Source organism: Molossus molossus, unplaced genomic scaffold (genome assembly GCF_014108415.1).
Source record: "Molossus molossus isolate mMolMol1 unplaced genomic scaffold, mMolMol1.p scaffold_m16_p_16, whole genome shotgun sequence".
In the NCBI taxonomy this organism is placed as follows: domain Eukaryota; kingdom Metazoa; phylum Chordata; class Mammalia; order Chiroptera; family Molossidae; genus Molossus; species Molossus molossus.
Window position 1 is genome coordinate 65,687,364 of NW_023425351.1, and position 26,763 is coordinate 65,714,126.

The 26,763-nt window shown below is 47.9% G+C and overlaps 1 protein-coding gene across 1 annotated transcript; it reads left to right on the top strand.

The window, feature by feature from the left end:
* The first annotated feature begins 17,583 nt into the window (after window positions 1–17,583).
* On the top strand, window positions 17,584–22,451 carry MYC (MYC proto-oncogene, bHLH transcription factor). Its single transcript, XM_036264004.1, has 3 exons — window positions 17,584–18,104; window positions 19,716–20,484; window positions 21,549–22,451. The coding sequence occupies exons 2-3, from the start codon at window positions 19,728–19,730 to the stop codon at window positions 22,112–22,114; spliced, it is 1,323 nt and encodes a 440-aa protein (XP_036119897.1). The 5' UTR covers window positions 17,584–18,104; window positions 19,716–19,727; the 3' UTR covers window positions 22,115–22,451.
* Window positions 22,452–26,763: the final 4,312 nt, after the last annotated feature.

Sequence of the window (26,763 nt, forward strand, 5' to 3'; positions counted from 1 at the left end):
GGACCCTTTCCTGCCTAGTCTGACCCCAGCTCTTAACTGTGTGTCTTCAGGTAAAGCATGACACTGCTCAACCCGTTTTCTCTTCTGTAAAATGGGAATAAGGATGCTCATACCACAGAGCTGCTGAAAGAACGAAAATGAAATCATGGTAATTGAGGTTCTTGGTATTTACTCCAAGGAGCTGAAATGTATGCCCACATGAAGACCTGCTCCCAGATGTGTCTAGAAGTGCTATTCACAATTGCCCAAATTTGGAAGCAACCAAGATGTCCTTTAGTAGGTGAAGAGATAAATCAGTTGTGGTACATTCAGAAAACTAAATATCATTCAGTGTTCAAAAGAAATAAGCCATGGCCTGGCCGGTTTGGCTCAGCAGTTGGAGCATTGGCCCGCAGTCCAGAGAGACCCGGGTTCGGTTTCCACTAAGGGCATGTACCTCAGTTGCAGTTTGTCCCCGGCCCCAGATACCACTCGATGTATCTCTTTCACATCGATGTTTCTCTCTCTCTCTTCCTTAGTCTCTCCCTCCCGCTCTGTTTAAAGATAAATGCAAAAATGTCCTCGAGTAACAATAAAAAAGAAAAAGAAATGAGCCATGAAAAGACAAGGAGGAACCTTTTTTAAAAAGCCAATCTAAAAAGGCTACATAGTGTATGATTCCAACTATATAACATTATGGAGAGAGTAAAAATATCAGTGGTTGTGCCCTGGCCGGTTTTGCTCAGTGGTTAGAGTGTTGGCCTGAAGATTCAAGAGTCGGGGGTTTGCCCTGGCCGGTTTGGCTCAGCGGTTGGAGCGTCGGCCTGCGGTCCAGAGAGACCCGGGTTCGGTTCCCGCTAAGGGCACGTGCCTCGGTTGCAGTTTGTCCCCGGCCCTGGTTGGTGGTGTGGGTGGCAGCCACTCGATGTGTCCCTTCACATCGATGTTTCTCTCTCTCTCTCTCCCTCTCTCTCCCTCCCGCTCCATCTGAACAAAAAATGGAAAAATGTCCTCGGGTGAGGATAAAAAAAATTTAAAAAAAGAGTCGGGGGTTCGATACCAGCGAAGGGCATGCACCTCAGTTGCAGTTTGGTCCTGGCCCTGGTCAGGGTCGTGCCAGGGGCAACCAGTCCATGTGTCCCTCTCACATCAATGTTTCTCTCTCTCTCTCTCTCTCTCTCTCTCTCTGTCACCCCCTCCTCCCCCCACTCTATCTGAAAATCAATTAAAAAAATATCCTCGGGTGAGGATTTAAAATATATATTTTTTATATATATAATTTCTGTGGTTGTGGGGCGAGACATGGGGGAAGATGAACAGGTCGAACACAGAGAATCTTTAGGATAGTGAAAATACTCTGGATGATACCATAATGATGGATACGTGTCATTATGCATTTGTCCTAATTCCTAGAAAGCACTTTCCCAAAAGTGAACCCTGAGGTGGACTATGAACTTTGGGTGATTATCATATGTCAATGCAGGTTCATCCTTGGTAGACAATGTACCCTTCTGGTGAGTGACGTGGACAATGAGGGAGGCTGTGTATGTATAGGAACAGGGAGTATACGGGAAATCTCTGTACCTTCCTCTAGATTGTGCTGTAAACATAAAATTACTGTGAACAAAGACAAAAAACTCTTTTAAAATAAGAAAATCTAGTAAAAAAAAAAAAGTGATGTATCAAGCTCTTGATGCAGAACTTAGCATAGAGCACATGCTACATGAATAACAGCTGTCTATATGATGATGTTAGCTCCCAATCCCAGTGTTTTAGAAATATTACTTATTAGTAATATTCGAAGTTTAAAAGGATCATGATTGGCTCCCTGGCCTCCATCAACTCTGTCCCTTCTCTTTCAATTGCAGAAAACGTGTCACTGTAGAGACAGCTGTCCTGTGGGAGCTGCAATGTAACAGTTAGGTGATCTGTTCGCAGAGGGTAACCTGCTCCTTCAGGCACCTTGCGCCCAAATTCTTTCCAACTCATTCAATTCAGATTCAGCCAATTTCCCAAAGACAAGATCTAGGCTTTGCTTTCTATGACAGACCCTGTTTGGACCCTAACCATCAGTGAAGCACTGATTTTTTTCATTCTGTTTTGCTATGTTTATCATAGGCAACTAAAAGGGACACAGTTCGCCCTGGCCGGTTTGGCTCAGAGGTTAGAGCGTCGGCCTGCAGTCCCGAGAGACCCGGGTTCGGTTCCCGCTAAGGGCACGTACCTCGGTTGCAGTTTGTCCCCGGCCCTGGTTGGTCGTGCGGGTGGCAGCCACTCGATGTGTCCCTTTCACATCGATGTTTCTCTCTCTCTTCCTCTCTCCCCCTCCCACTCTACCTGAACAAAAAATAGAAAAATGTCCTCAGGTGAGGATAAAAAAAATAAAAGGGACACAGTTCACAATTCATGGCAGGAAGGTCTTACCCCTGGGTGCTTCTCAGTCTGTGTGTCCAGTGGTTCTCACACCACTCCTTTCTCTTGATCTATCTCTCCACTTTGATAAGGTATGCGATCCCATCTCTCAAAAATTCCTACCCATCAGTGCATTTCATGGCAAAGGAGTTTTGTCGCTAAAACCTTTGGCTTCCAAATTTTATCCATCTCTTTCCTGGGCCATCGGAAACATTTCCACTAATGCAATGGAGTACCAGTGAGGCTACGCAAACATTTGTTGAAAGAATGACTCAATATTAACAGTTAACCATATTGAGCACTTACAATGTGCCAGACAATAAAAGTACATTGTGTGCACGCTCTCATTTATTCTTCCCAAGAACCCTATGAACTGGATACTATCATCCCCATTTTAAAGATGAGAAGACTGAGGCTAGCCCTGGCCGGTTTGGCTCAGCGGTTGGAGCGTCGGCCTGCGGTACAGAGAGACCCGGGTTCGGTTCCTGCTAAGGGCACGTACCTCGGTTGCAGTTTGTCCCCGGCCCTGGTTGGTCGTGAGGGTGGCAGCCACTCGATGTGTCCCTTCACATCGATGTTTCTCTCTCTCTCTCTCTGTTCCTCTCTCTCCCTCCCGCTCTATCTGAACAAAAAATGGAAAAATGTCCTCGGGTGAGGATAAAAAAAAAAAAAAAGAACTGTATCACCTGTTTCCAAACCAAGGAGATGCTTGTCTAAAGAAGACTGAGGCTCAGAGAGTCTGAGTAGTCCAAATTTACAGAGCAGAGGCAGCAGAATTCGAACGTGAGGGCCTCTCTTCTTTATTCACTACACTGCCCAGTTCATAAATTCTGAATATGAGAATGCACAAGTGAATGGGATGGCAATAACGACAGACCTTTATTTCTTTAGATTCTGACCCTCAGATGACTGAGGATCTATTGACCTCCCATGACAACCATACCTTCTGCCTATTTCAACTGCTTCATTTGATTGATATCATTCAGGGACTCAAGATGGCTAACTCTATTTTCAAAGAAAATTTAGTTTAAAATAAAAATCAGGAGGTCTACCACAATGGACCACATTTTCCCAGTGACTATCCATCTTATCATAGCTTGCTCCCTTCAGCGTGAAAATCTCTATCCTGCACTCTGCAAAAGGTCTAGGTTTGAGGCCGTGCTCTGCCATTCACTGTCTGATCCCAGGCAAATCATTTAACCTCCTCTGCAAGATGTAAATAAGAAGAGCGTCCACCTGGTTGGGTTGCTTTGAGGACTAAATAATTAACACATGGAAGAGCTTGGAGGAAATTCCAAGGATGGAGTGTTTCCTCCATCATTTCACACGTCTCTGGGATTGCGTTAGTCACCTCATCTCGAGACAAGAACCAACATCTCAAGGCCCCTCACGAATGAGAGTGGACTAAATGGTCCTCCAGCCCAGCCCTGGTTCCCTGTTGAGATTTCACACAGAAAGAAGATATTCCGCCAGTAAGTTAAACTAAAATAAAATGTTTGAAAACCCTTGACTGCCCAGTGTCTGCTAAGGCTCCTCCAATCGCAATATTCCATATCTTACATTCTGTCACCCACGCCGGGAGCTGTCCCAGCAGCTCTTACTGTCCCCCCGCAAGGTACAGATCTTTTTATTGCTCTGCCATCTGTAGCTATCATTTACAGGGGAGCAGGCCTCTGTTCTGATAAGGCACAAAAAATGAACTGCGGAGTTATAGTCCAACCACATGTCCTTCGGCCTTATCTGCAAATCCCATTATCAGCAGTTTTATTGAGACTGTTTGGGCTACTCCATTCTCTTATCCTCGTCAACAAATGTTCTCATTCGGTCTTTCTTGGGCTCCTTCGAGAAAATGCACCAATAATAAGGTATCTATTCTTTTAATTGGTGTATCAATTAAGATGTGCTTCCACTGTTTGAGTAATTATTAGATTTTTCCCCAGTTCATCAAAGAAATGCAGATTAAAGCAAAGATTCTCTTAGAACGATAAGCTTAGCACTGACACGGTCATGTATATTGGTAAGCCTAACTCACAGCAACATCTTTCTGCTAGTGCTTTAGCAATATATATCACGGCCCCTGACTCAATATATATCACGGCCCCTGACTCAATAATTCCACTCTGGACACTACCCTCAGGAAATATTCCTAAATAGAGAAAGAAGCTTTATGGCCCAAGATGTTCATACCAGTGTTATTTACCATAACAAAGCAATGAAACAATTCAAACACTTTTCAAAAGGAAACAGTCCAATGAGCTATTTTATAATCACTTCATAGAGTACTTTGTAGCCATTTAAAGTTACGCTTTCAATTATGCCAATGATTTTTGTACTGCAGTGTTAAGTGAACAGAAAGGGCAGAATACAAAGTTACATATGTGGCATGGTTACAAGTGTATAAAACAAAATCTTTTGTTTAAAAGAAAGATGAAAAACTATAAAGGCACTAGGGAATGAATGCTATTGTGATAAGTCTACAGTGCTGTGTCCAGATTTAGACTGGAGAGTCAGGGAAGCCTCTCAGAGAGTCTAGAAAATTAATATAAGTTACCAGGGAAATACTGTGCAAGGCAGAGGAGCTAGCACGTGCAAAGTTCCTGAATCGGGAAAAGCATGATAAATAGAAATTACTGAGGCACTGGCCATTAAGTGCTAACTATACATCAGACCATCTTTCCTTGAGATTTACATTCCTATCCAGGACCAGGAACTAATGTTTCCTTGTATATAATAAGAATTAATTCCACCCTCTAGAAAAAAAGCTTGCAACAAAAGTCTGAACTTGGCATGTAGTAGAGAAAGCTGTTAATACTAGTACTTATCTCACGAGGTTGTTGTGGAGCAAAGAATTACTAACATGTACTTAAAACAGGGCTGGCAAATGACCAAAACAAGAGCAGGAAAAGATGCTCAAAATTATTAGCCACCAGGGAAATGCAAATCAAATCTACAATGAGATACCACGTCACAGATAACAACAAGTGCTGGTGAGAATGTGAAGAAATCAGAACCCTCATGCATTGCCAGTAGGGATATAAAATGGTGCAGCCACTATGGAAAATAGTTTAGAAGTTCCTAAGATAAAGTTACCATATAATCCATTGTCTCTACTCATATATTTATACATATGCTCAAAAGAAATAAGAAATATGTCCATACAAATATGTGTACAGGAATGTTCAAAGAAGCATAATTCATAATAGCAAAAAGTAGAAACAAGCCACATGTCCATAGAATGGAATATTATTTATCAATTTAAAATAAGTAAGTACTGTTACATGCTACAACATAAATGGATCTTGAAAAGTGGATATCACTAAGGACCACATACTGTGTAATTCCATGGGTATGAAATGACCCAAATAAGCAAGTCCATAGGGACAGAAAGGAGTGGAGCAGGTGACTGGGGCTAGGGTGTTGAGGGGACCTGGAGAGTAACTGTCGACAGGCACAGGGTGATGGACATGTTGAGGGTGTTGAAAACGTTCTAAGAGTGATTGTGGGATGGTTGCATATCCCTATGAATATACTGAAAACCAGTGAACCATGTACTTTAAATAGTATGGTATCTGAATTGTATCGAAATAAAGCTGTTTATTTATTTATTTTTTTAATGGTGCCAGGCACATGACAGTGTGTGCTTTATGGTAGCTAATATCATCATTACTCAATAAATCCCTCCTTTCTGAGGATGAATTTTTTCTTATAATCGGAGCTTTGAACAGACCAGGACATTCTATAAATCAAAGATCATAAACTCAAACGCCTATAGGGACCAGTCAGAAGCCAGAAAAGGGCCATCAATAAGTTGAGTGGGCCAGTATAAGGGAGTGGTAGAGACTGGGGCAAACTGAACAGTCCGAGGCCCTTCCAATGTAGAGGACTGCTTCTCAGCCTCCATTACTGAAACGCAAGCCAAAAATTATTAGAGCTGGTTTTTCAAGGGAAGGCAGAAGGTCAGCTTTTTATGTAAAAATCTCTTGATTTTTTTTAAGTGTCGGCACTATTTTTAAATGCTATAAACACTGAGAAGGTCAAAACCTCAATCTGAGCCGGCATATGGGCAAGTGGATTTTGGTGCTTGGGTCAGTTTGGTGTCTGTGCTCTAAGTATTTTCCCATGTTTCCAGAATGGCCCCCCAAGCCGCTCACCCTCCACCCTAAACCCAGGTTTACCCTTCACCCTCTCAGCCAGAATTCATCCAAGCTACAAAGAGAGACAGAAGAATTCATACATAAACGGAGAGTCCCCAGACATTCTCTTAGATGCTCAAGTAAGGGCAGGGTGGTGTGGAGCAGGATTTGGGAACTACAGGTGTTCAGTCATAACCCAATTAGAGAAACCTATACAGTACCAGAGACTGTGCAAAGACCCAATTTAATTTCCATTTGTGTATCTCCAGTGAAGTCCGTTTTTAATTTTCAGCACAACATTCAGATATACTGGGCCAGAATTTCAATATGTTCTTATCCTCTAATGCATTACAAATTAATTATTTCAGTCTTATGGCAAACTGCACCCTCCGAGCTGTGCGCCCAGGTCTCCCCTCCCAGCCAGCTCGGGGGTGGAGGGAAGTAGAAGGGGTGTCAATATAATTATTTCAGGAGTTTAAAGGTAAAGCGCCAGGAATAGGCGGAGCCTTGAGCCTGCAATTACACACTAATGCTTCAACAGGAAAGCAGATGGCATCCCTTGCATAAATTACTGTTTATCCACGGAATTCCCCTCTGCCTATTACCAAATCAACCCTTTTAAAAGATTCTTTGTTGGGCCTGTGAAGTCCCCTGGCCAGGTCCCAGCATCCACCCCCTCCAGCTCTGCTCCCAACAGTGATGCAGCGAGAACAAGAATTCCAAGGTAGCTCCCAGGCAGCAGGCAAGGGGTTCTGAGGGCATGAATGTTCCGGCTCCGTTTGGACCGGGGGGCCACAGAGAGGAGTCCATTTAACTTTGCAGACCGGTGGCTGGTTGCAGGGTTACACACCCAGAAAGACCGATCCTATGCGGAAACCCAATAACAAGATCTATCCTGTCCGTGCAGTCTCTTGGCCTGGCAGGATCGGTGCAACACAATGAACCTATAACCACACACGCTGGTTGGAGTGAGAGGGAGCTTTGCAAGAGAGCAAATGCTCTCCATCTTTGGACGCAGTCCCATTTATTTGCAGATTGGTACCCCAGGTTACAAGCGGATTTATGTAAATTATGTCCTTGAGATGGCGTTTCTGCAAACCAAACATCATAGCTTTGTCTCTGGCTTTTTAAGGGAAGAGCCAAAAGATAACAAACCCTTATTCACATGCAAATGAAGCCCTCAAAGCACCTGGGCGGGCCAGGTTTCTGAGAATGCATTAACACAAGGTTAAGAGTGCATTAGCACAAGGTTACAAAATGTCCATCTTCCAACCCCCCAACCCCACAGTACAGACGTCCACCACGATGCCAAGGAAGGCACAGAGCTTGGAACCTGCTACGCATTCTCACCCGGAACCCTTCACAAGCCTCCATAGCGCCAATCTGAAAAAAGACAAATCAGAAGTTGTAAGATAAAGAATATTGTTTATACCCTAAGAAGCCTGAAACACCAATCAGGAAGAATATATGTGCCCCCATGTTCATAGCAGCACTATTTACAATAGCTAAGATCTGGAAACAGCCCAAGTGTCCATCAGTAGACGAATGGATAAAAAAGCTGTGGTACATATACACAATGGAGTACTATGCAGCGGTAAGAAAGAAAGATCTCTTATCCTTTGAGATGATATGGAGGGACCTGGAAAGTATTATCCTAAGTGAAAGAAGCCAAGCAGAAAAAGACAAATACCACATGATCTCACTTATATATGGAATATAATGAACATAACAGTCTGAGGAATACGGTAGACCCAGAAACATGGAAGTAGGGCACAGACTGACATCCCTCAGAAGAGGGGGTGTGGGGGGGTGGGAAGAGATAAACCACAGAACTTATATGTATGTATGCATGACCAATGGACATGGACAACTAAGCCGGGGACGGGGCGGGGGTGGGGTGGGGAGGGGGGTGCCAATGGGGAAAAAAAAGGTGAAATATCTGTAACAAAAAAATAAATAAATAATTAAAAATTAAAAAAAATTAAAAATAAAAAGAATATTGTTGCCCTGGCCGGTTTGGCTCAGCGGTTAGAGAGTCAGCCTGCAGACCAGAGAGTCCCTGATTTGGTTCCCGCTAGGGGCACGTACCAAAAAAAAAAAAAGAATATCGCTGATCCTAACAACAAAACGTGCATTGAGGGTATGCGTTCTCATTTAGTCTTCGTGACAACTCTGAGGAGCAGTTATGGTTATTGCCGTTTTTTGCAGATGGGGAAACTGAGGCTTGCTTCAGTGATGAAATTTCTCCAAGGCTCCACATCCATTCTGTTAGCTCTCAACGTCCATATTACTGCCCTAAACCTCTCATTCCAGAAAACTAAAACCCATCATCCAGTCAGGAGGAACTGAATGATGAAACCACCCTAACCCACCCCAAAACTGCAAACAGTTGGTCGCTCTACAAGAAAAACAAGTTTCAGGAGATCCCAGCCACTGACCAATCAAGAACTTGGGAGACCCCAGCCCCCGACCAATCAAGAACTGGAGAGACCCCGGCCCGACCAATCAAAGATGACCACGTCTCCTCGGCTGAACGACCCCCACCCCGTTTAAAAATCCCTAGTCTGCGCAAGCCGGTTGCTACTCTCTCCTTAGAGGTAGTCCGCAGCCGATTCCCAATAAACCTGCACTTTGGGAGACCCTGCACCGCCTCGTTCCGCCTTGATTCCCAACAAACCTGCACTTTGGGAGACCCTGCACCGCCTCGTTCCGCCTCGTTCTTACACATTCAAAGGCAGAGACAGAATTTGAACCTGGGCTTACAGGGGCTCAGAGGACTGCCAAGCCGTGTTCTCTCCCCTGCACACACCACTGCCTCATCCTCTGCCCTCATCCCCTCACCATCACAAAAGTCTTCACAAGCACAGATATCCCTCACCTGCCTTATGACATTTTCCAGCGGAGAGAGCACGTGTACTGTACCAAGCTCCTTGGAGGGCAAGGCACATTTATCTGCATCCAGTGTTGTGCCACCCGTGTTCTTTGACCGCGTGGCATTATGCGCCGGGAAGAGTGTGGCAGTAGGAAGGGAAGGTCTCACGGGACGCCCCCAGGGCTCCCTGGTGGAAACCGTCCTGGTCAGCAGCAGGGCAACAGTGCCGCCTGGCGCTCAGGTTGACTGGGGCCGCGGTAGCGCACATTGAGGCCAGGCCGTGGAACCCAAGAGATTTGGGTTCCAAATCCCACCTCTACCCCTCACAGAGGGAGTTTGAGCAGGTCCCTCCAACACCCCACTTTCCCCATCCGTGAAATGAAACATTGATCTACACCTCGGAGGACTACTGCAAAGAGTTCATGAGATAAGGCAGGGTTTGCTAACATGTTTAACTCGCATTTAGAGATGCCTTTCATGTCATGACGAATTCATGCATGGAGGTGGGGTATTTGTAAAAGACTGCTTAATCGGTAATATACGTGGGTAACTTTGATATTTTCTATTCTAGTCCATTTTTGTGGAAATGCTGATCAGAACCTCTTGTGCTGATTTCATGACCCAATCACAGGTCATCACTTTCCATTTGAAAACTCTGACACTCTGAGCTTCTCCCTGGCCCAATTCCTACCCTCATGTTCCCCCCCTCCCTCCCTCTGCTACATTCTGGTTTTCCCTGGGCGGGATTATGAAATTGTGAGGAAAGGGCCCTGCAGGGGGTGCTGTTTTAAACTGTTGTGAAGTTTGGTTCTGTTTTTGTTTTATCGCATTTGTGGTTTGGTCAACGAGCCCCCTTCCGCTGATCTGGGCTGGCTCCCGTCTTTACCCCCTCACTGTATCCATCTCAGGGCCTGGCGTGTCCTCCAAGACACAGGAGCAAGGCCCTGCCTGTCTGTGGTCAGGGGGAACTTTCAAAGCTTCTCTCTCTTTTGATTAAAGCTGGGGACAAAGGGAATATAGTCATTACAATAATATTGCAATAACCAGGCATGGGACCAGGTGGGTTCTGGGAATTTCAGGGGGGCCCTGTGTAAAGTGTACGGTTGTCTAACCCTGTGCTGTGCACCTGAACGAACACAGAATGATACTGAATGTAAACTGCGATGGAAAAATAAAATAAAATGCAAAAAAAACGAGGCTAGTTTGGGTGTGCCTTTCACTGGGAAGTTCCCGCTGGTATCATTCATTCAATAAGCATTTACCAAGCGCCTACCCACTTCTCGTGTCTGGTGACGTGACAGAGGACAGAGGTATCAGGGCACTCTATGTGAAACACCATGAAACACTGATACATTAAACTTAAAATAGCTCAACGCATAATGTCCTGCTAAAACAATGGCCAACATTTACTGAGTGCGGGCCAGCCACCGCGCTCTGGATCAAATGCATTATCTCATTTTATTGTTACGTCTTCAATAGGATAGGTGCTGTAATGATGGGAGTCCCATTTTAAAGATGAGAAAAGTGAGGCTCCGGGAGCTCATGGGACACCTGATTTAGCAAGTGGTGGTGACAGACCAGGCCCCAGGCAAGCTGAATCCCCATGCTCTGCTCATACACACAGTCGAAAAAGCAACTGAGAAAGTCTACCCGCTGACTTAATTCCCCCATCCAGTGGAGGGTGAACTTGCCCTCATTCTCGCTGAAAGGGTAACGGGATTACTATGGGCCAGACTGGATTCCCGCCCTTGTGACCTTCATCCTCTCAAGCAGCAGTGGGAAGAGGCTCCTTTGTCTGGCAGCTAGTAAAGGTCACCGTGACTCCGTGTCAGCCAGGGATCCCCTCGGTCCCACTCGGAGAACCCACAGTCAGGTTTCAGATTAGATGCTCTTGACAACTGCTGCAGGCTCCAAACTCGCGATCCCGCCAGATGGCCGGGCCGGGGCAGGAAGGGAAGACTTCTCCTCGAGAACGCGGCTTTAGCTGAGTGTCGAAGGACAGGTGGGTTTTAGATAAATCCAGAAGAGGCGGTAAGACTGGAGGAACTGCCGGAACAAACATGCTGAAGTGGGAACCCCCTGGTCACTCGGAGTGACCGTAAATAGACCTGTTTCTCTGCAGGGCCGGGTTGGTGGGGAACCGGGTAGGATGAGGCAGAGACCAGATGCAGCAGGGCCTGGAATGCCGAGCCCACGAGGTGGAGGCTCCGTTTCGTTTCCGCGACGGAAGCCCCTGAAGACTTGTAAAATGAAGAGGGAAGCTCATCAGGAAGGGAACCGGCAGAACATGGTGGAAACGTGGGAATCACGTCGCAAGAACGTAGGGTAACACCAGGGACTCACCCTGACACACTGGACCCCAGAGCTCCCTGATGCGGGGCTGTTTGGGGCTATTTAGCAGCATCCCTGGCCTCTACCCTCTAGGTGTCAGTAGTAAGCATCGCCCCTTTGAAACAAATGTCTGCAGACACTGCCCAGTGTCCCCGGGGCCCAAATCCCCTCCAGCTGATAAGATTCAAAGGAGCAATCATGTCCCAAAGCCAACAGTTTCCCTGACGGCAGAGAAGTCCAGAAGGGACATGGGAGACAGGCCACTGGCCTTGGTGATGGAAGGTCACTAGGTACCTCCAAGAAACTTCCTTCTGTCGTGTAGCCCATCTGAAAGGAGTTACAGGGGAACTTCCAGGGGCGGGGTCTGGGAGGAGGCGGCAGGCACCATGTCCTCCGCGAAGGTGGCAGGAAGCAGGTGGGCCAAGGAGACGGATGAGACGAGGCTTCAAGCAGAAGCAGAAAGAGGAGCAGATGGCGTTTGAGGTGCTTAAAGCGAAGGCCTCGGGGCCACGGGTGGAATTCAGAAATCCAGCAAAAAGTGAGCTGTCCCTTGTGCCCGGGGCAACGATGATCCTTAATTCCATTCCTGTTTGACGTCTGGATTCCCTGCCCCAACATCTCTTGGCACCTATAGCTAAAATGAGGTGTTATCTCGGAGCCTGCTGTACATTTAAGAATAAGTGTTTGGAAAAAATAATAATAGTAATAATAATAACCATGCGGTGACGCATGTTCTCCCCTGTTCTCCCCCTGGCCTTTCCACCTCGGCCGGGCGGTCGGAGCCAACCCAGCCAGAGTCCTGTCCACGTGCCTTCTTCAGACTCTGTTCCATTCGGAATCCTCTACCACCTGGAATTAAACGAACTCATTTGAAAAATATAAAATAAATAAACAAAATCAAAGGAGTTACGGGGGAAACAGACAATTTCCAAACGAGGACCATCGAAGGGGAGCTGGGATTCGGCCAGTCCGGGAGGGCAGCCGGCTCCTGGCCCGCCGGCTTCCAGAGGACGGGCGAAGACCGGGAAGCACAGGTTTCTCCTTCACAGTCATCCCCGTCTCCAACCCAGCCCGGGCCATCCTGGGGACAGATGTCACCCAAAGCGGCCACGGCAAAGACAGGCCCAGTGAGTGAAGGTGGGGAGGCTTCTAAGACGGGCCTGGGTTTGGCGCTTACAGAAAATAAACTGAGGCTTTGAAGAGCCTAAACAAAGGCACCATCTGTCCTCTCTAGAAGCGACAACGTCAGGTCAATCACAGGGAAGGATGCAAAGGAGGGCGCCAAGCTGGAGACACACGAGGGTCGGCTGGGTCTCGCCTCGGACCCTCGGCAGGATCCGAGCTCTGGAAGCCAGTGGGTCAGAAAGATGCTTTCAATGCGTCCAAAAGATGTAGGCTCTAGGGTTTTGTGTTTAAAAAAAAAAAACAAAAAAAAAAAAACAGAATAAAACATACTAATTTTTTTCCTTTTCAGCTGCTTTAATTTATGCTGTATGCTACAAGCAAGGGGCAGAGGGCAGGTTGGTGGGGGGGAGGGGGGACAATGTTCTAAACAGATGCATTTTTTAAAATGCACTCAGATTATCTTCACCCCCTTTCTGCGATCATTCCTGTGACTTCGTGATGCCGAATTTTCTTTTCTTCTCTGTTGAAGAGTTTCCCTGGGTCCCTCACACTGGGACACATGGTTGGCATTAAAATGCTTGTGCCGACTTCCCGCCCTTTAACATTCCCTGGCTGGCTGGGTTTTAATCCCGCAGCCCTTCTTTGCAAAGGGTGTTTCCGCTGGAGATAGGTATTTATCATTCTTCTCCTGGCCCGCCTGCCTCCCTCCTTCACAGACCCCGCACGACTTGAAGGGGATTCCGAACAACAGCCCAAACATCCTGAGGGCCGGTCTGCTCACCCCCACCTTGGAGCGAGGGTTTTGATCACCGGGGTCCATTTTCCTCCCATATTAGTCACTGCTGTTATCGGTCCAAGATCAACTCGGCAGGGAACTTTCTGGGGGTTGGGGGAAGATATTCAAAGTAGGCAGGGACGGGTGTTATGTTGTACAAGTTACCCAGGCTGAATCTCACCTCTTGTGTTTCTGGAAAGAAAAAGAGAATGTGGTGAAATTGCTCATTCTTTCTGCATTGCTTTTTTCCTAAGCATAAAAGTGACACAACTGTCGTTGGAGAAGATGGCATCGTGGGACTTGGTGGTTCTTACTGGCACCACCCTGGGGGCAACCTTCCACGAAGCAATCTTATACACTGTTCACTGGAGTCCCAACACTGGGCGGCACCAGGTGCCCTTCCAAAGACCTGCCTCTTCTTTGTAAACCTAGCAGCACCCCAAGAGGGAGGGACACCACCTTAGCGAGTCCCCAGACCAGCAAACCAGGAATGTTCGGTCAGTAGACACCTTCCACTGACTTCCATAAAGAAATAGAAAGACCAAGATTGTCCTATAGAAAGTTCCTTTAAAAGATAAATTTCAGCCCTGGCCAGTTAGGCTCAGCAGTTAGAGTGTCAGCCTGCGGATCAGAGAGGCCCAAGTTCGGTTCCCACTAAGGGCACACACCTTGGTTGCAGTTTGGGGGGGGGGGGGTGTTGTGTGGGTGGAGCGGTGTTTTTTTCTCCCTCCTGCTCTCTCTCAAGATGAATGCAAAAATGTCCTTGGGTGAGGATAAAAATAAAATAAATAAATTTCAACAGCTATCTCTGGGTGATCAAGGTTAGAAACTCTTTTAGGTTTTTTTTTTTTTTTTATTCCTTTATTCTTCTATTTGCAATTTTGCTTTTACAGGGACTGTGGATAACTTTGGTCATCTTGAAAATTACTTGTTTTAATCACCTCGGCCATTTCTTAACTCAGCAAATGTCTATTTTAGGTCAAATGGTTCTTTACAATTAAAAAAACAAACAAACAAAAAAGACAGTGAAGTCCCTTCACTTGATTGAGATCTGACTTTCCTTTGTGAAATGAGGTGGCCGCTACTTGTTTGGGAACACAAAATACCCCAAACTGTTACTTGAAAGTAACACTCCAGGTGATGTCACCAGCCTGGTGGAGAATGAGGTTGAGTCCTGAATCCACAAGCAGTGTATCTCCTGGGGTTCACAAACCCTACACCAGGTTGACATAATTTGCTATTCAGACCTTAAGATAGGGCATATCTGCCATCCTTAGCGATTTTCAAAAACTGCTCTGAGGTCAAGCTAGACTGACCCTGGTTGCTGTTTGATGGGTCAGTGGGTTTTGGAGGGGCTCTTTTTGTTTTTTGCCCCCGTGGAGAGCAGTACTCCTGTCTCCAGCAGGGCAATGGCAAATGTGTCAGATTCCTGGGAAATCACCCTAAGAGGCCTCTTCCGGGAAGGGTCCCCTGTTGCCAGATTTCCTGGGGATATATGTAGGTGATCAGGCATCCTTCTCATCATAAAAACTTACTTCAAATATTCACACCTAGTAAGCATGCTATGTAAATTCCTTCCCCCTTTACTTCTTCAACCTGTATTGACCATTCTTTTAAGTAGAAAATAAACTTTGTTAACTAAAATGTTCCTTCACACTCTTTTCAGTGAAACCTCAAATGTGCCTCTTCCCATCACTGTCAAAATGTCTAGCTATCTACCAGCCCAATTTAAAAACATTAATAAGCAAAACCAAATACCCCTTACGTTCCTTCGTGCCTCCCCTCCCCAATAAATCCAGTGCCTTGCTTTAAAAATCGGTAATTAGAAGGTGATGGGTTTCTAACACTGGGCTAAAGTTTGCTTTGCTACGTTAGAGGTCTCCCAGCAGAGTTCTTGTTCATTCTTTCACGTTTCCCGTAAGTAGAATCAGTTCTCCGCAGGGCGATGTTCAAAAGTAGTGCTGGGTTCATTTTTACCACATCTTACGTGGTCTGAAAGGGTCTCTGGAAGCTGATTTTAAGGAGCTTTGGGATCCTTCTGCCCACTGTAACCCTGGAGCTCGGGATGCCCCTGCCCCCACCCTACCCCCAGCCCTGAGTTGGCAGGCGGACGCGGTGATCTCGGGAGCCAGTAGAGGGCACACTTACTTTACTTTCGCAAACCCGAGCGCTTGTGCAGCCCGGAGAGGGGGCGGGGGAAATACGCTTTGCAGCAAAACCGTGACCGGGGATTGGTCGCTCCCCGCGTTTGCGGCAAAGGCCTGGAGCCTGAAGCAATTTGCAATCCTTAAGGCTGAATTGTACTGAGCGCCTGATTTGGAGGAAGTTACTACTCATTTAACAATCGAACGCTGAGCTGCAAAACTCAACGGCTAATAATTTACCTTCAGCGCAAGCACACTACACACGGACCCCCCTCCGAGTTTTTTTCTGTTTTGCAGTGGGAGGGGGGTGAAAGGTGGGAAACTTCTTAAAATGCTTTTGGGCTAAGGAACAGGGATGGGAGGATGGTCTTTGTTTTTAATGCCCTAGTATAATGAAAATAGCAAATCCAGAGCGAATATGCATTTAATATTCAATATAGATCCATTCAGGCAGAGAACAAATCATATGTCGTGTTGGGCAATATTCTAGGTCGACCTGTACTTGAAATGTATATAGATGTCCGCGGGTTATACATATGAACTTTCACTATGGCATTCAGAACAAAAATTTAGGGGCACTAAACTAGGAAATTGGTGCCTGAAACTCGGCCAGTTTTTAATTGGCTCAATCCCCCGGCCCCAAAAAAGGCACGTAATACTTGGCTCCTCTCCTTTTAACGGAATCAACGCATTTTTTCGTGCATGACCATGATTCCAATAATAAAGGTAAAAGAAGACTCAGAAAGGAAGTTAAACGTCCGGTTTGTCCAAGGAGGAAAGAGTTAACGGTTTTCTTCACCAGGGTCTCTCTTGATACCCCACGCAAGGTCTGCAAGCTCGCCTCTTCCCCTCTTTTGGGGAGCTCGGTCCCGCGGCTCTCGCCACCCCTCTCCAATATTCTCCCGTCTAGCGCCTTTGATTCCCCCCAAACCTGGGAGCCCCGGACTGGTGTAAACCTGAGCCACGGGAGCAAATAGGATTTTTCTAAAACCTGGCTGAGGAATTAAGTCTGAGAGGCTCGAGGATGCTTTGGAGGGTCCAGGGGCATTCATTCTGGTGGAAGGTACCCAATGGAGATAGATATACACACATAAAGCATAACAGCCCTCCCCCCATGAGAGTGTTTATTCATAACGCTCTCTCCAAGTATACGTGGCAGAGTGTTGCGGAGTTATTTAAATAATTCCAGGCATCATTTTCCTTCCTCTCCCTCTTATCACTTATCCCCATCTACACTAATACCCCTCACACATAGTCCGCACACGTCCTTAAATACTCTTTCTTTCCTTCTCTCTTCACAGGACTTATTCCAAACGCTGTCCTTTCCCCAGCCTTAGGGAAGCGCCCGGCCGCCCGGGACGTGCATGTTGTGGCCGCGGGTACACGGTGTATTCTCGGTGTTGAGAGCTCAGCTGTTCCGCCTGCGATTATTTAAGTGCGCAAGACGAGTAAGCGGTCTGTCCAACAGAGTGCTGCGCCAGAGGCACAGCGGAGAAAGGGAGCGGGTTTGAGCTGGAGCAAAAGAAAATGGTAGGCACGCTCGGTTAATTCATGCTACGATCTAACTATTTACATCCGATTGCTCGGCGCACCGGAGTGCCAGGCTCAGCGGCTGAGTCTCCTCCCCCCGCCCCTCCTCCATACAATCGCCCCTCCCGAATTCCCAAACGGGAGGAGGGGGGAGAGAGAAAAAAGATCCTCTCCCGCGAATCCCCGCCCACCGGCCCTTTATAGGCAAGGGTCTGCGGCGCCGAGAAACCCCCCGGCTGCGCTTCTTGCGGCTGCAGCAACCACCGCGGCTCACGCGTCCCGGCTGCAGCCTTCCTCCCCCCGAAGCTCGCCTCGGGAAGGGTAGGCCTATTCTGAGGCTTGGCGGGAAAAGGACAGAGGGAGGGATCGAACCCTACCGATATAAAAGCCGGCTTATCGGACTCGCTGTAGTAATTCCAGCGAGAGGCAGAGGGAGTGAGCGGGCGGACTGAGTGAGCCAAGCCAGCCGGACGAGCCGCGGCGCTCGCTCTCCGGGGTAAGGAGATCCGGAGTGATAGGGGGCTTTGCCTCTGGCCCAGCCGCCTCCTCCCGACCCTTCCCGCCGACCCTGCCCGAGATCCGCAACCCTCGCCGCATCCACGAAACTTTGCCCATTGCAGCGGGCGGGCACTTTCCCCTGGAACTTACAACACCCGACGAGAACGCGACTCTCCAGAGGCGGAGAGGATCTTCTGCCTATTTGGGGAGACACTTCTCTCCGCGTTGCCTACGACCCGCTCCTCCGAAAGGCGATCCGTGCCCCTCTTGAGACGCTGCATTTCCTTCGGGTAGTGGGAAACCCGGTAAGCTCTCGGATCTATTTGTCTTTTAATTTATTTTTTTCTACCGCTTTATTGACGAGATGAGTCGACTACCCGAACCGGGGTGTCTTCTCTTCCATTCCTGTACTATTGACACTTTTCAGAGTAGTTGGTGGTAGGTCTGGGTGGGGTGGGGACTGAAGCAGAACCGGATCGGGTTGTCAAGATGGGAGGATGGAAAGCAGAGGGAAAACGGGGGTGCTTTTTATTTATTTTTTTTAAACAAGCCTTTCTAGATTTTTGCCGATGGTCATTGACGCAGAGCCCAGCGGGCTGGACATTTCTGCTTTATTGCATTAATTGCTTTGGGTTGGGGGGGGGGTGGCTATGCTTCGTGGTGAGCAGAAAGCCCTTTGCATCTTGAGCTCCTTGTAGTAAGGATTACATATCCTTATTATGTGATCGAGAGCTCCGCAGCCGCTGACTTTTCCTAGTCTCCGAAAGGGCATTTAAATTTCAGCTTTTTTTTTTTTTTACCGCATTTCTGACAGCCAGAGACACTGCGGCGCGTCCCGCCCGCCGATTCCCCCTGGCGTTCCCAATTCGTCCCCCACTCCGTTTCCTAAGTTGGCATTTGGCTTCTAAAAAGAATAATACAATTAAATGTCTCGGTGTGCCGAGGTGTTAGGACTTGGTGTTGGGGAGGCGCGGGGAAGCGGAGAAGGAAGGCTAGGGCAGATATGTGTTCGGTTTTCTTGGATTCATTGACTTAGGAAAAGAGGGCAAATCTCCGCACCTAGTTTGGCTCCCCCGCCGCCTCTGTGTCCCCGCGCCCCTGAGATTCGGAGGGGCCGCCAGGAGTGGGGCTCCGGGCTTCTTCAGAACAGCTGCTACCCTCGGCGGGTGAAGGGAAGGGCGCCCCGGCTCCGGGCGCAGAATCGCAGCAGGGTCTCTGGCGCAGTTGCGGTGCCGTATTGGGCGTTGAAGGGAGGCGCCCCTGTTATTCTCGAATACCCTCCTTTTATTTATTGGGGGTTGTTAAGGCCCGCAGCTGAGCTCGCCGCACCAACCGGCGAGGGAAAAGAAGAAAAGCCGGCAAAGAAGGGAGGGGGGCGCCCTGGGGGTGGGGACGGAGGAGGAGGAAAGGGAGGTTGGGAGGGGCGGAGGCGCCCGCGGGGGAAGGAGCGCCGCGAAGGCGCGAGTGGGAAGGGGGAGCATTCGCTCCCGCCTCAGCGCCTCTCGCCTTCTCCTTCAGGTGGCGCAAAACTTTTCGGGTTTGGCAGATTGTATTCCCCGCCGCCGCCTCTCCAAGCCTCTTCCCGAGTCCAAAGCTGATTCCGATTGCTCTCTGGCGGGGGGGCCGAGTCCCAGGCTTTGCGCTCCGGGCTCCCCGGGAACAAAAGTCCCGCTGGCGCTCTGCAGCTAGCTCACCAACTATGTGTCCAAGATAGGGAGTCAGCCGGAGGGGGTGAAAGCGTGCCCACTTTGCCCCCGCCCCTCCAGCCGCTTGCCCATTTTGAGAACAGTGCTGCAAGGGGAGTGGTTCGTGATTGCGGCGCGCGGTGCTCGCCGCGCGGGGATAAGATGAGGCACCAACCTAGAGCCCCCCACACCGTTAACTCAAGATCCCCCCCTTCCGTGTGCCTCCTTTAGCAGGCTGCCGCGATGCCCCTCAACGTCAGCTTCGCCAACAGGAACTATGACCTCGACTACGACTCCGTGCAGCCCTATTTCTTCTGCGATGAAGAAGAGAACTTCTACCACCAGCAGCAGCAGAGCGAGCTGCAGCCGCCGGCGCCCAGCGAAGATATCTGGAAGAAATTCGAGCTGCTGCCCACCCCGCCCCTGTCTCCGAGCCGCCGCTCGGGACTTTGCTCGCCCTCCTATGTCGCGTTCGCGTCCTTCTCACCCAGGGATGTTGACGACGGCGGTGGCGGCAGCTTTTCCACCGCAGATCAGTTGGAGATGGTGACCGAGCTGCTGGGGGGAGACATGGTGAACCAGAGCTTCATCTGCGACCCGGACGACGAGACCTTCATCAAAAACATCATCATCCAGGATTGTATGTGGAGCGGCTTCTCGGCCGCCGCCAAGCTTGTCTCCGAGAAGCTGGCCTCGTACCAGGCAGCGCGCAAAGACGGCGGCGGCCGGAGCCCCGCCCGAGGGCAAGGCGCCTGCTCCACCTCCAGCCTGTACCTGCAGGACCTGAGCGCCGCAGCCTCCGAATGCATCGACCCCTCCGTGGTCTTCCCCTACCCGCTCAACGACAGCAGTTCGCCCAAGCCCTGCGCCTCCCCCGACTCCACCGCCTTCTCCCCGTCCTCGGACTCTCTGCTCTCCTCGGCCACCTCCTCCCCAAGGGGCAGCCCCGAGCCCCTGGCACTCCACGAGGACACACCACCCACCACCAGCAGTGACTCCGGTAAGTTGCATTGCACCCCCCTGCATGCCAGACAAAGGGGACGGCAGGCTACCTTCCTTCTCATTGGCCACTAATTCAGCTGGCCACTTGAGCTGACACCGCCTTTTCTCTTTTCATATTTGCGAAAGAAATGGCAGATCTGAAAGGGTCTGGGCGCGCTCCATCATCCCAGAAACACTGGGCTTTACTGTTCCCTCCCATCCCTTCCCCTAAGACCGCCCTGGTGGCCAGCCCCTTCCTTTCCTTCCTGCCCCTGAGGAATTTCATTTGGATTTTAAATCTTGTCTGGTTTATCTTGCAATTCAATCCACTCGCTTCTTACCTTTCTTAAGCATTTTAATTGCCCTAGGGGGGAAGGGGAAGTGTGAATGACATTAAGAGGGGACTGATCTCTTTGAGAGTGAAAGAATTAGCTCCCTCATCCTTTCTGAGAAGCACTGGAATGTAAGGGGCTGCAGATCTATGAAGAGGGCTGTGGACCGAGGCAGGCAGTGTCCCGCCCAGGGCTGCGAGCTAGTGAAAGTGCCTAAGAGTGAATGAGCTGAGAAGTTGGGATCTTTCAGCCTCTTTTGAGCACTTTCCAAAATTGGACTTTCTTCCTTCCCCCACCTCCCAGGACTTTTGGCAAAGCTGCAAGGGTTTTTTTTTTTTTCTTTTCGCACTTCCAGTAAAATTGGGAGTAGCTAAAACCATATCAAGAGATTTGCAGCTCTCCTTTGCAACATGGGTTCTTGGTAAAGTCTCTTAAAATAGGAGGTGCTTGGGAATGTGCTTTGCTTTGGGTGTGTCCAAAGCCTCATTAAGTCTTAGGTAAGAATTGGCATCAATGTTGTATCCTGGTAAATTGTAATTGCCTTGCCTGTGCCATAAACCCTGCTGCCATTCTGCCGTAGTGGGGGGAAGAGCAGGGATGATTAGCTAGTTGGTGCTCTGGGAATAACTTTGTGCTAGAGTCTTTCTTCATATAATAATGCCTTATATTGTCATAGCATTAATTTAATGTAGTCATTGATTACTTGAAGGAAACGTTGCTAACCATGTGATTTCTATTTCCTTTCTTAAAGAGGAAGAACAGGAGGATGAGGAAGAAATTGATGTTGTTTCTGTGGAAAAGAGGCAGCCCCCTGCCAAAAGGTCAGAATCGGGGTCACCATCTGCCGGAAGTCACAGCAAACCTCCTCACAGCCCACTGGTCCTTAAGAGATGCCATGTGTCCACTCATCAGCACAATTACGCAGCGCCCCCCTCCACTAGGAAGGACTATCCTCCCACCAAGAGGGCTAAGTTGGACAGTGGCCGAGTCCTGAAACAGATCAGCAACAACCGCAAGTGCGCCAGCCCCAGGTCCTCCGACTCGGAGGAGAATGACAAGAGGCGGACGCACAACGTCTTGGAGCGCCAGAGGAGAAACGAGCTGAAGCGCAGCTTCTTTGCCCTGCGCGACCAGATCCCTGAGTTGGAAAACAATGAAAAGGCCCCCAAGGTAGTTATCCTTAAAAAAGCTACCGCATACATCCTGGCCATCCAAGCAGAGGAGCAGAAGCTCATTTCAGAAAAGGACTTATTGCGAAAACGACGAGAACAGTTGAAACACAAACTTGAACAGCTACGGAACTCTTCTTGTGCATAAAAGTTGACCTATTGGAGGGAGGAACTGGAATCACTCCTGACTTCACTTGTTACTAAGGGAAAGGGGAAAGGTTCCTTCCGACATAACTGCAGAATTCATGGTCAAGTGCAACCGCACAACCATGGCTGAATCTTAAGACTGAAAGGTTCAGCCATAATGTAAACTGCCTCAAAATGGACTTTTAGGCATAAAAGAACGTTTTTTATGCTTGCCATCCTTTTCTTTTTTTCCTTTAACAAATGTGTATTTAAGAATTGTTTTTTAAGAAATCTTTTTGCTGTGTAAATATAGCCATTAAATGTAAATAACTTTAATAAAACGTTTATAGCAGTTATACAAAATTGCAAGCAGTGTATATGATGACACATAATTTTTTTTATTTAAAAGTTGATTTTTTTTTATTGTTTTTAGAAAAAATAAAATACCTGGCAAATATATATAATTGAGCCAAATCTTAAGTTTGTGAGTGTTTTGTTTCTTTTCTTTCTTCTTTTCATCAATTACAAATGGACAGAATTTGGCCCTTCAGGGAGAGAGCTTACAGAGATGGGAAAATAAATGACTTAGGAAAGATGAAGGGTTTTGTTAAAATTGGTCTGGGGCTTTAAGGTGTTTAACTTAATGGGGTTATAAGATGCTTCCTGGAGATTGATAAGGGCCAGAGTTCATACTTGAAAGGATACAAGGGCAGTAAGCTGGTGGGCCAGCCAGGGGGTCAGAGACAAAGGTGTGCCAGAGACTGGAGATCACAGTAAATCAGGGGTTGGGCGTAAGGACTGGGGTTGGGGAGGAAGATGAAGAAACCCTCTTACCTTTGATGAACCCATGCCGTTCCACTGTTCCATTCAATCCCAGGGGCTCTGCCCAGGAAAAGAGTGGAAGGGGAGGAACAAGGTGCCGGGCCCTCAACATGGGTTATCTCATGAGCCCCAGAGGAACTCTGGGAGGCATGTTATTAACCTTAATTTTACAAGCAAGGAAGTAATAGAAGCTCAGAGGGGTTATGTAACTTCTCTGGCCACACAGAATAAAAGGCAGCATCCAAGTCTCATCTTTGTTGAAAAACCCTCAACCCTTCCCCTGCGCCTTAGCTCATCCAAAAGTGCTGAGATCAGAAAATGCTTTTGGTTGGTGCTGATGGACTAAGTACCAACCATACTCTACTACTTGTGTGCCAGGCACCCTTCTGAGCATTTTCCTTGTACAACTTCACTGCAACCCTGTGAAGGAGATGCTACTTTTCTCCCCAATAGAAGGGGACAGGCACAGAAAGACTCATCCGTGAGGCCAATGAAGAGCAGGACCAGCATTCAAACCCAGGGAGTCCACTCTTAAACTGTGCCAGACCGCCTCTCAGAGAGGCCAGAAGGAATCAAGAGGCCACTCGTGACAACAGGAGTCACCAATCAGTGGATTCTGTGTCTTCGGTTTCAATATTCAGGCCCTATCGGACATCAGTCCGCCCCCTCCCCCTTTTGGTAATGTTGCTGTTCATTGTTTAATTTTTCCCTTCACATTAAACAGCCCAGAACTCACATTCCCTCTGAACATTTGCTCAGAGAGATTCACCAGTTGCTCCGGGGAAGCAGCCAGTTGAGAATCAGATCATAAAATAAAATATAATTACTCTTTGTCATGTGAGTCATTATTTTGAAAACAACAGACTCCTAACCTCTTTCACACACGGACAATCATGACACATGCTCATCACTGGAACATGAAAAGGCATTTCTGAATGCAGATATTATTAATTATAAGCCTTTGAATACCCACAGCCCAAACCAGAAACCTGAACGTTGATCACGTAGGTAAATGGAAGCTACTACCGCTGTTCTAATGATCTCATTGTCTCCGCCTCAAAGGAGATGTTCAGATTCCTGTACTCTGGAATTTTAATCCACCACCACCCATTCATCAATAGGTAATTACTGTCTTTGGCTCTTACCCATATAATAATTTAATCAAACCCTTAATGTCTTTTTCTTGATCTTTTTGGGGGTTCTAAGTGCTCCCAGCTGTCACACCCTATATCCTAAATTCAAAGGGAGATAGAATCCACAGAAGTTGAGTAGTTCAAAGTGTCACGGTACTGTGGGGGCGCTCTTAAATGGTTCACTCTGCCCCTTTGTGGCAGACTGCAGCCCTGGAGTGACTCACTGGGAACCCCAGAAGGTGTTAGTTTGAATCACTGAATCTGGGCAAGCTCATGAAACACCAGAGAGTGTTCCTCCGTAGGAAAACAACTCTCCACTCCAAAGGGTCAGGAAACAACCTTAAGGAGGCAGAGCCTGGCTGTGGGGGAGGAAGGGGAGCCACTCCAAAAACCTCTTGGGCTCACATCTTAGCTTTAGAAAACCTGGGAACGGTCTTTCCGTAAGGTCAGACTGATCTTGAACCTGACACAAATTGGCCCTCGGAGCCAATCTGGAGAGTCCCTGGGGTCTGTGCCATTGTGCAATCTATTCTGTAAATAAAAAGTAGTCAAGAATTGGGAATGGAGGGGAAGACTATATCAGAGGGTACACCAGAAGGAATAAGCTAAGGCTGATTGGATTTTACCTAGGACACTGCAGGAATTAACGGCCACCCCGCAGCAGTCCTGGGGTGGTTTTCTTTGGGGATGGAATGTGTACAGAGGAAGGAAGTGTTATTTTACGCTTCCATTTGGAAGCAACAAAGGAGATCCAGATTATTAAAATAATCAGATTGTAAATGAATGAAGTTTGCACAGTCCTGGCTGGTGCTTCGGTACCCCACAGCTGGGGTATGTAAGGCGAGTTACCTATCTCTGCTGGTCTTTAAAACAAACTCAGGCACAGAGCTGGGGGAAGAGGACCAGAAGGTTGTGTCCGGGGGTTTTCTGTGGTTGTTTGCAATAGCCTATGATTGGCTCAGTCAATAATTTTTTAGTATACACGCTAAGGACTCTTGAAGCATTTTTTTCCCCAACAATAAATAACCCTTAGGCTAGAAATTGCTGGCGGGTGTCCCCCAACATTATCTATACATGTACTGAACGCTTTTCGAAAGGGCTTCCCTTCCAGGTTATAGACCATCACAGGCCTCTTTCAAGGGAGAGGGTAGAAATAAGCTAACAGGGAGCAATTAAAAAAAAAAAGAAAGAAAACTAAAAAGACTACCACCCACCGTGAAAAATGAAGCAATAATCTTTCTCTGTTTTAGACCCTTTAGGGGAGAATTCAGACCAGTTATAATTTAGAAGAACTATCCAAGAATCTGTGCTTTACCCAAGGGGTTTGAGGTGACTCAACCACTCTGAGTTGATTTCACATTTTGTTTTTAATTTTATGTCTTTCAATGTTCGCCTGTACTAATCTCTTTAGGAAGACCTAGTTGAAGGGAAAGTGTTCATGGGATGTAGACCTTCCTTCTGAGATTAAAAGGAATGTTCTTTGTTTCCCAACATGCCTGGGAGCTCAGCCACAGTCCCCACACTTTCTTCCCATTGTCACCCATCAGTCAGCCCCGTAAGGGATAAACACTCCAGTACAGCCAGGGGTCTCTAGGGGTAGGGAAGGGGAGAGTTTGGGAAGAGACAATGAGCCTTCCTTACACACCTACTGTCTGCCAGGCCCTCACAAGAACCCAGCGGGAGAGTAGTGGGTGAATATGACAGTGCTGAACTTGCGAGAAGTTCAAGAGCTCTCCCAGTCACCCAGTACCAACAAGAAAAACAACGATAGCAGTTCATGTGTATTATGTGCTAAACACTCAGCGTGCATCATCTTATTCTATTTCTAATCCCATCGTGCCCTTACGGAAATTGAAAGTTGGAGAGATGAAGTAATCTGCCTGCCTTCACAGAGCTGGCAAAATGGTGAGGGGTTTGACCCATTCATTCATAAATGTTTATTGAGCACCTGCTATGTGCCCGCACTGATGGGTGCGGGAAGAAGTGTGAGGGTAAAGGAGATAGATGAGTTCCTGGCCCTGTGGAGTGTTGGAGAACAGAGAAGGTCAGCAGTTAGTTAGACTCTTGGGTATTTTACACACACTGTGAGTGTTTCCTGTGTAGCAGGACAGAGTTGCAGACTGGGAGCTGCTGAAGACTCCCACCTCCTACCCAGGGGTCATGAATCGAGCTTGGAGCTCAGGAAATGCTGGAAGAGGAACAAAGGAAAAGACATCACCAGGGGGATGGAGGGATGGAGGGAAGCTAGGAGAGAGTGGGGGGACCGAAGAGAGGAAGCCTTTCTATGAGAGGTGTCAGAGGTGTTGAAGGCAGCAAGGGATGCGACAGGAAGTGTGGAGAAGGAAGCATCGGACTAAGCAACATGGCAGGCAGTGTCTTCTTGGCCCCCCTCTTCCCCAGTAGGATGGCCGCCCCACCCATCCAGGGCCATTTCTTTCCTTCATTCTCTTCCTTCCCACAATATCTTCGCTAGGAGGCCCAAGGGTGACTCCTGGCCCATCAGCATTAGCATCACCTGGGAATCTGTTACAAATGCAAACACATCCGGCAATTTGCAGTTTCGGTTTCCACGGTTGCAGTTACACGCGGTCCACTGTGGTTCCACAAGACTGCATGAAAAATCCCAGAAATAAACAATTCATAAGTTTTACATTGTCCACCATTCTCAGTAGTGTGATAAAATCTCTCGCTGTCCCACAGGGGACATGACTCATCC

What these genes read in the sequence shown, in the direction of transcription:
- MYC (XM_036264004.1), top strand. Translation starts at nt 19,728, where the DNA reads ATGCCCCTCAACGTCAGCTTCGCCAACAGGAACTATGACCTCGACTAC. An exon ending in CACCACCAGCAGTGACTCCG is followed by an intron (nt 20,485 to 21,548) that starts GTAAGTTGCATT and finishes CCTTTCTTAAAG; the next exon opens with AGGAAGAACAGGAGGATGAG.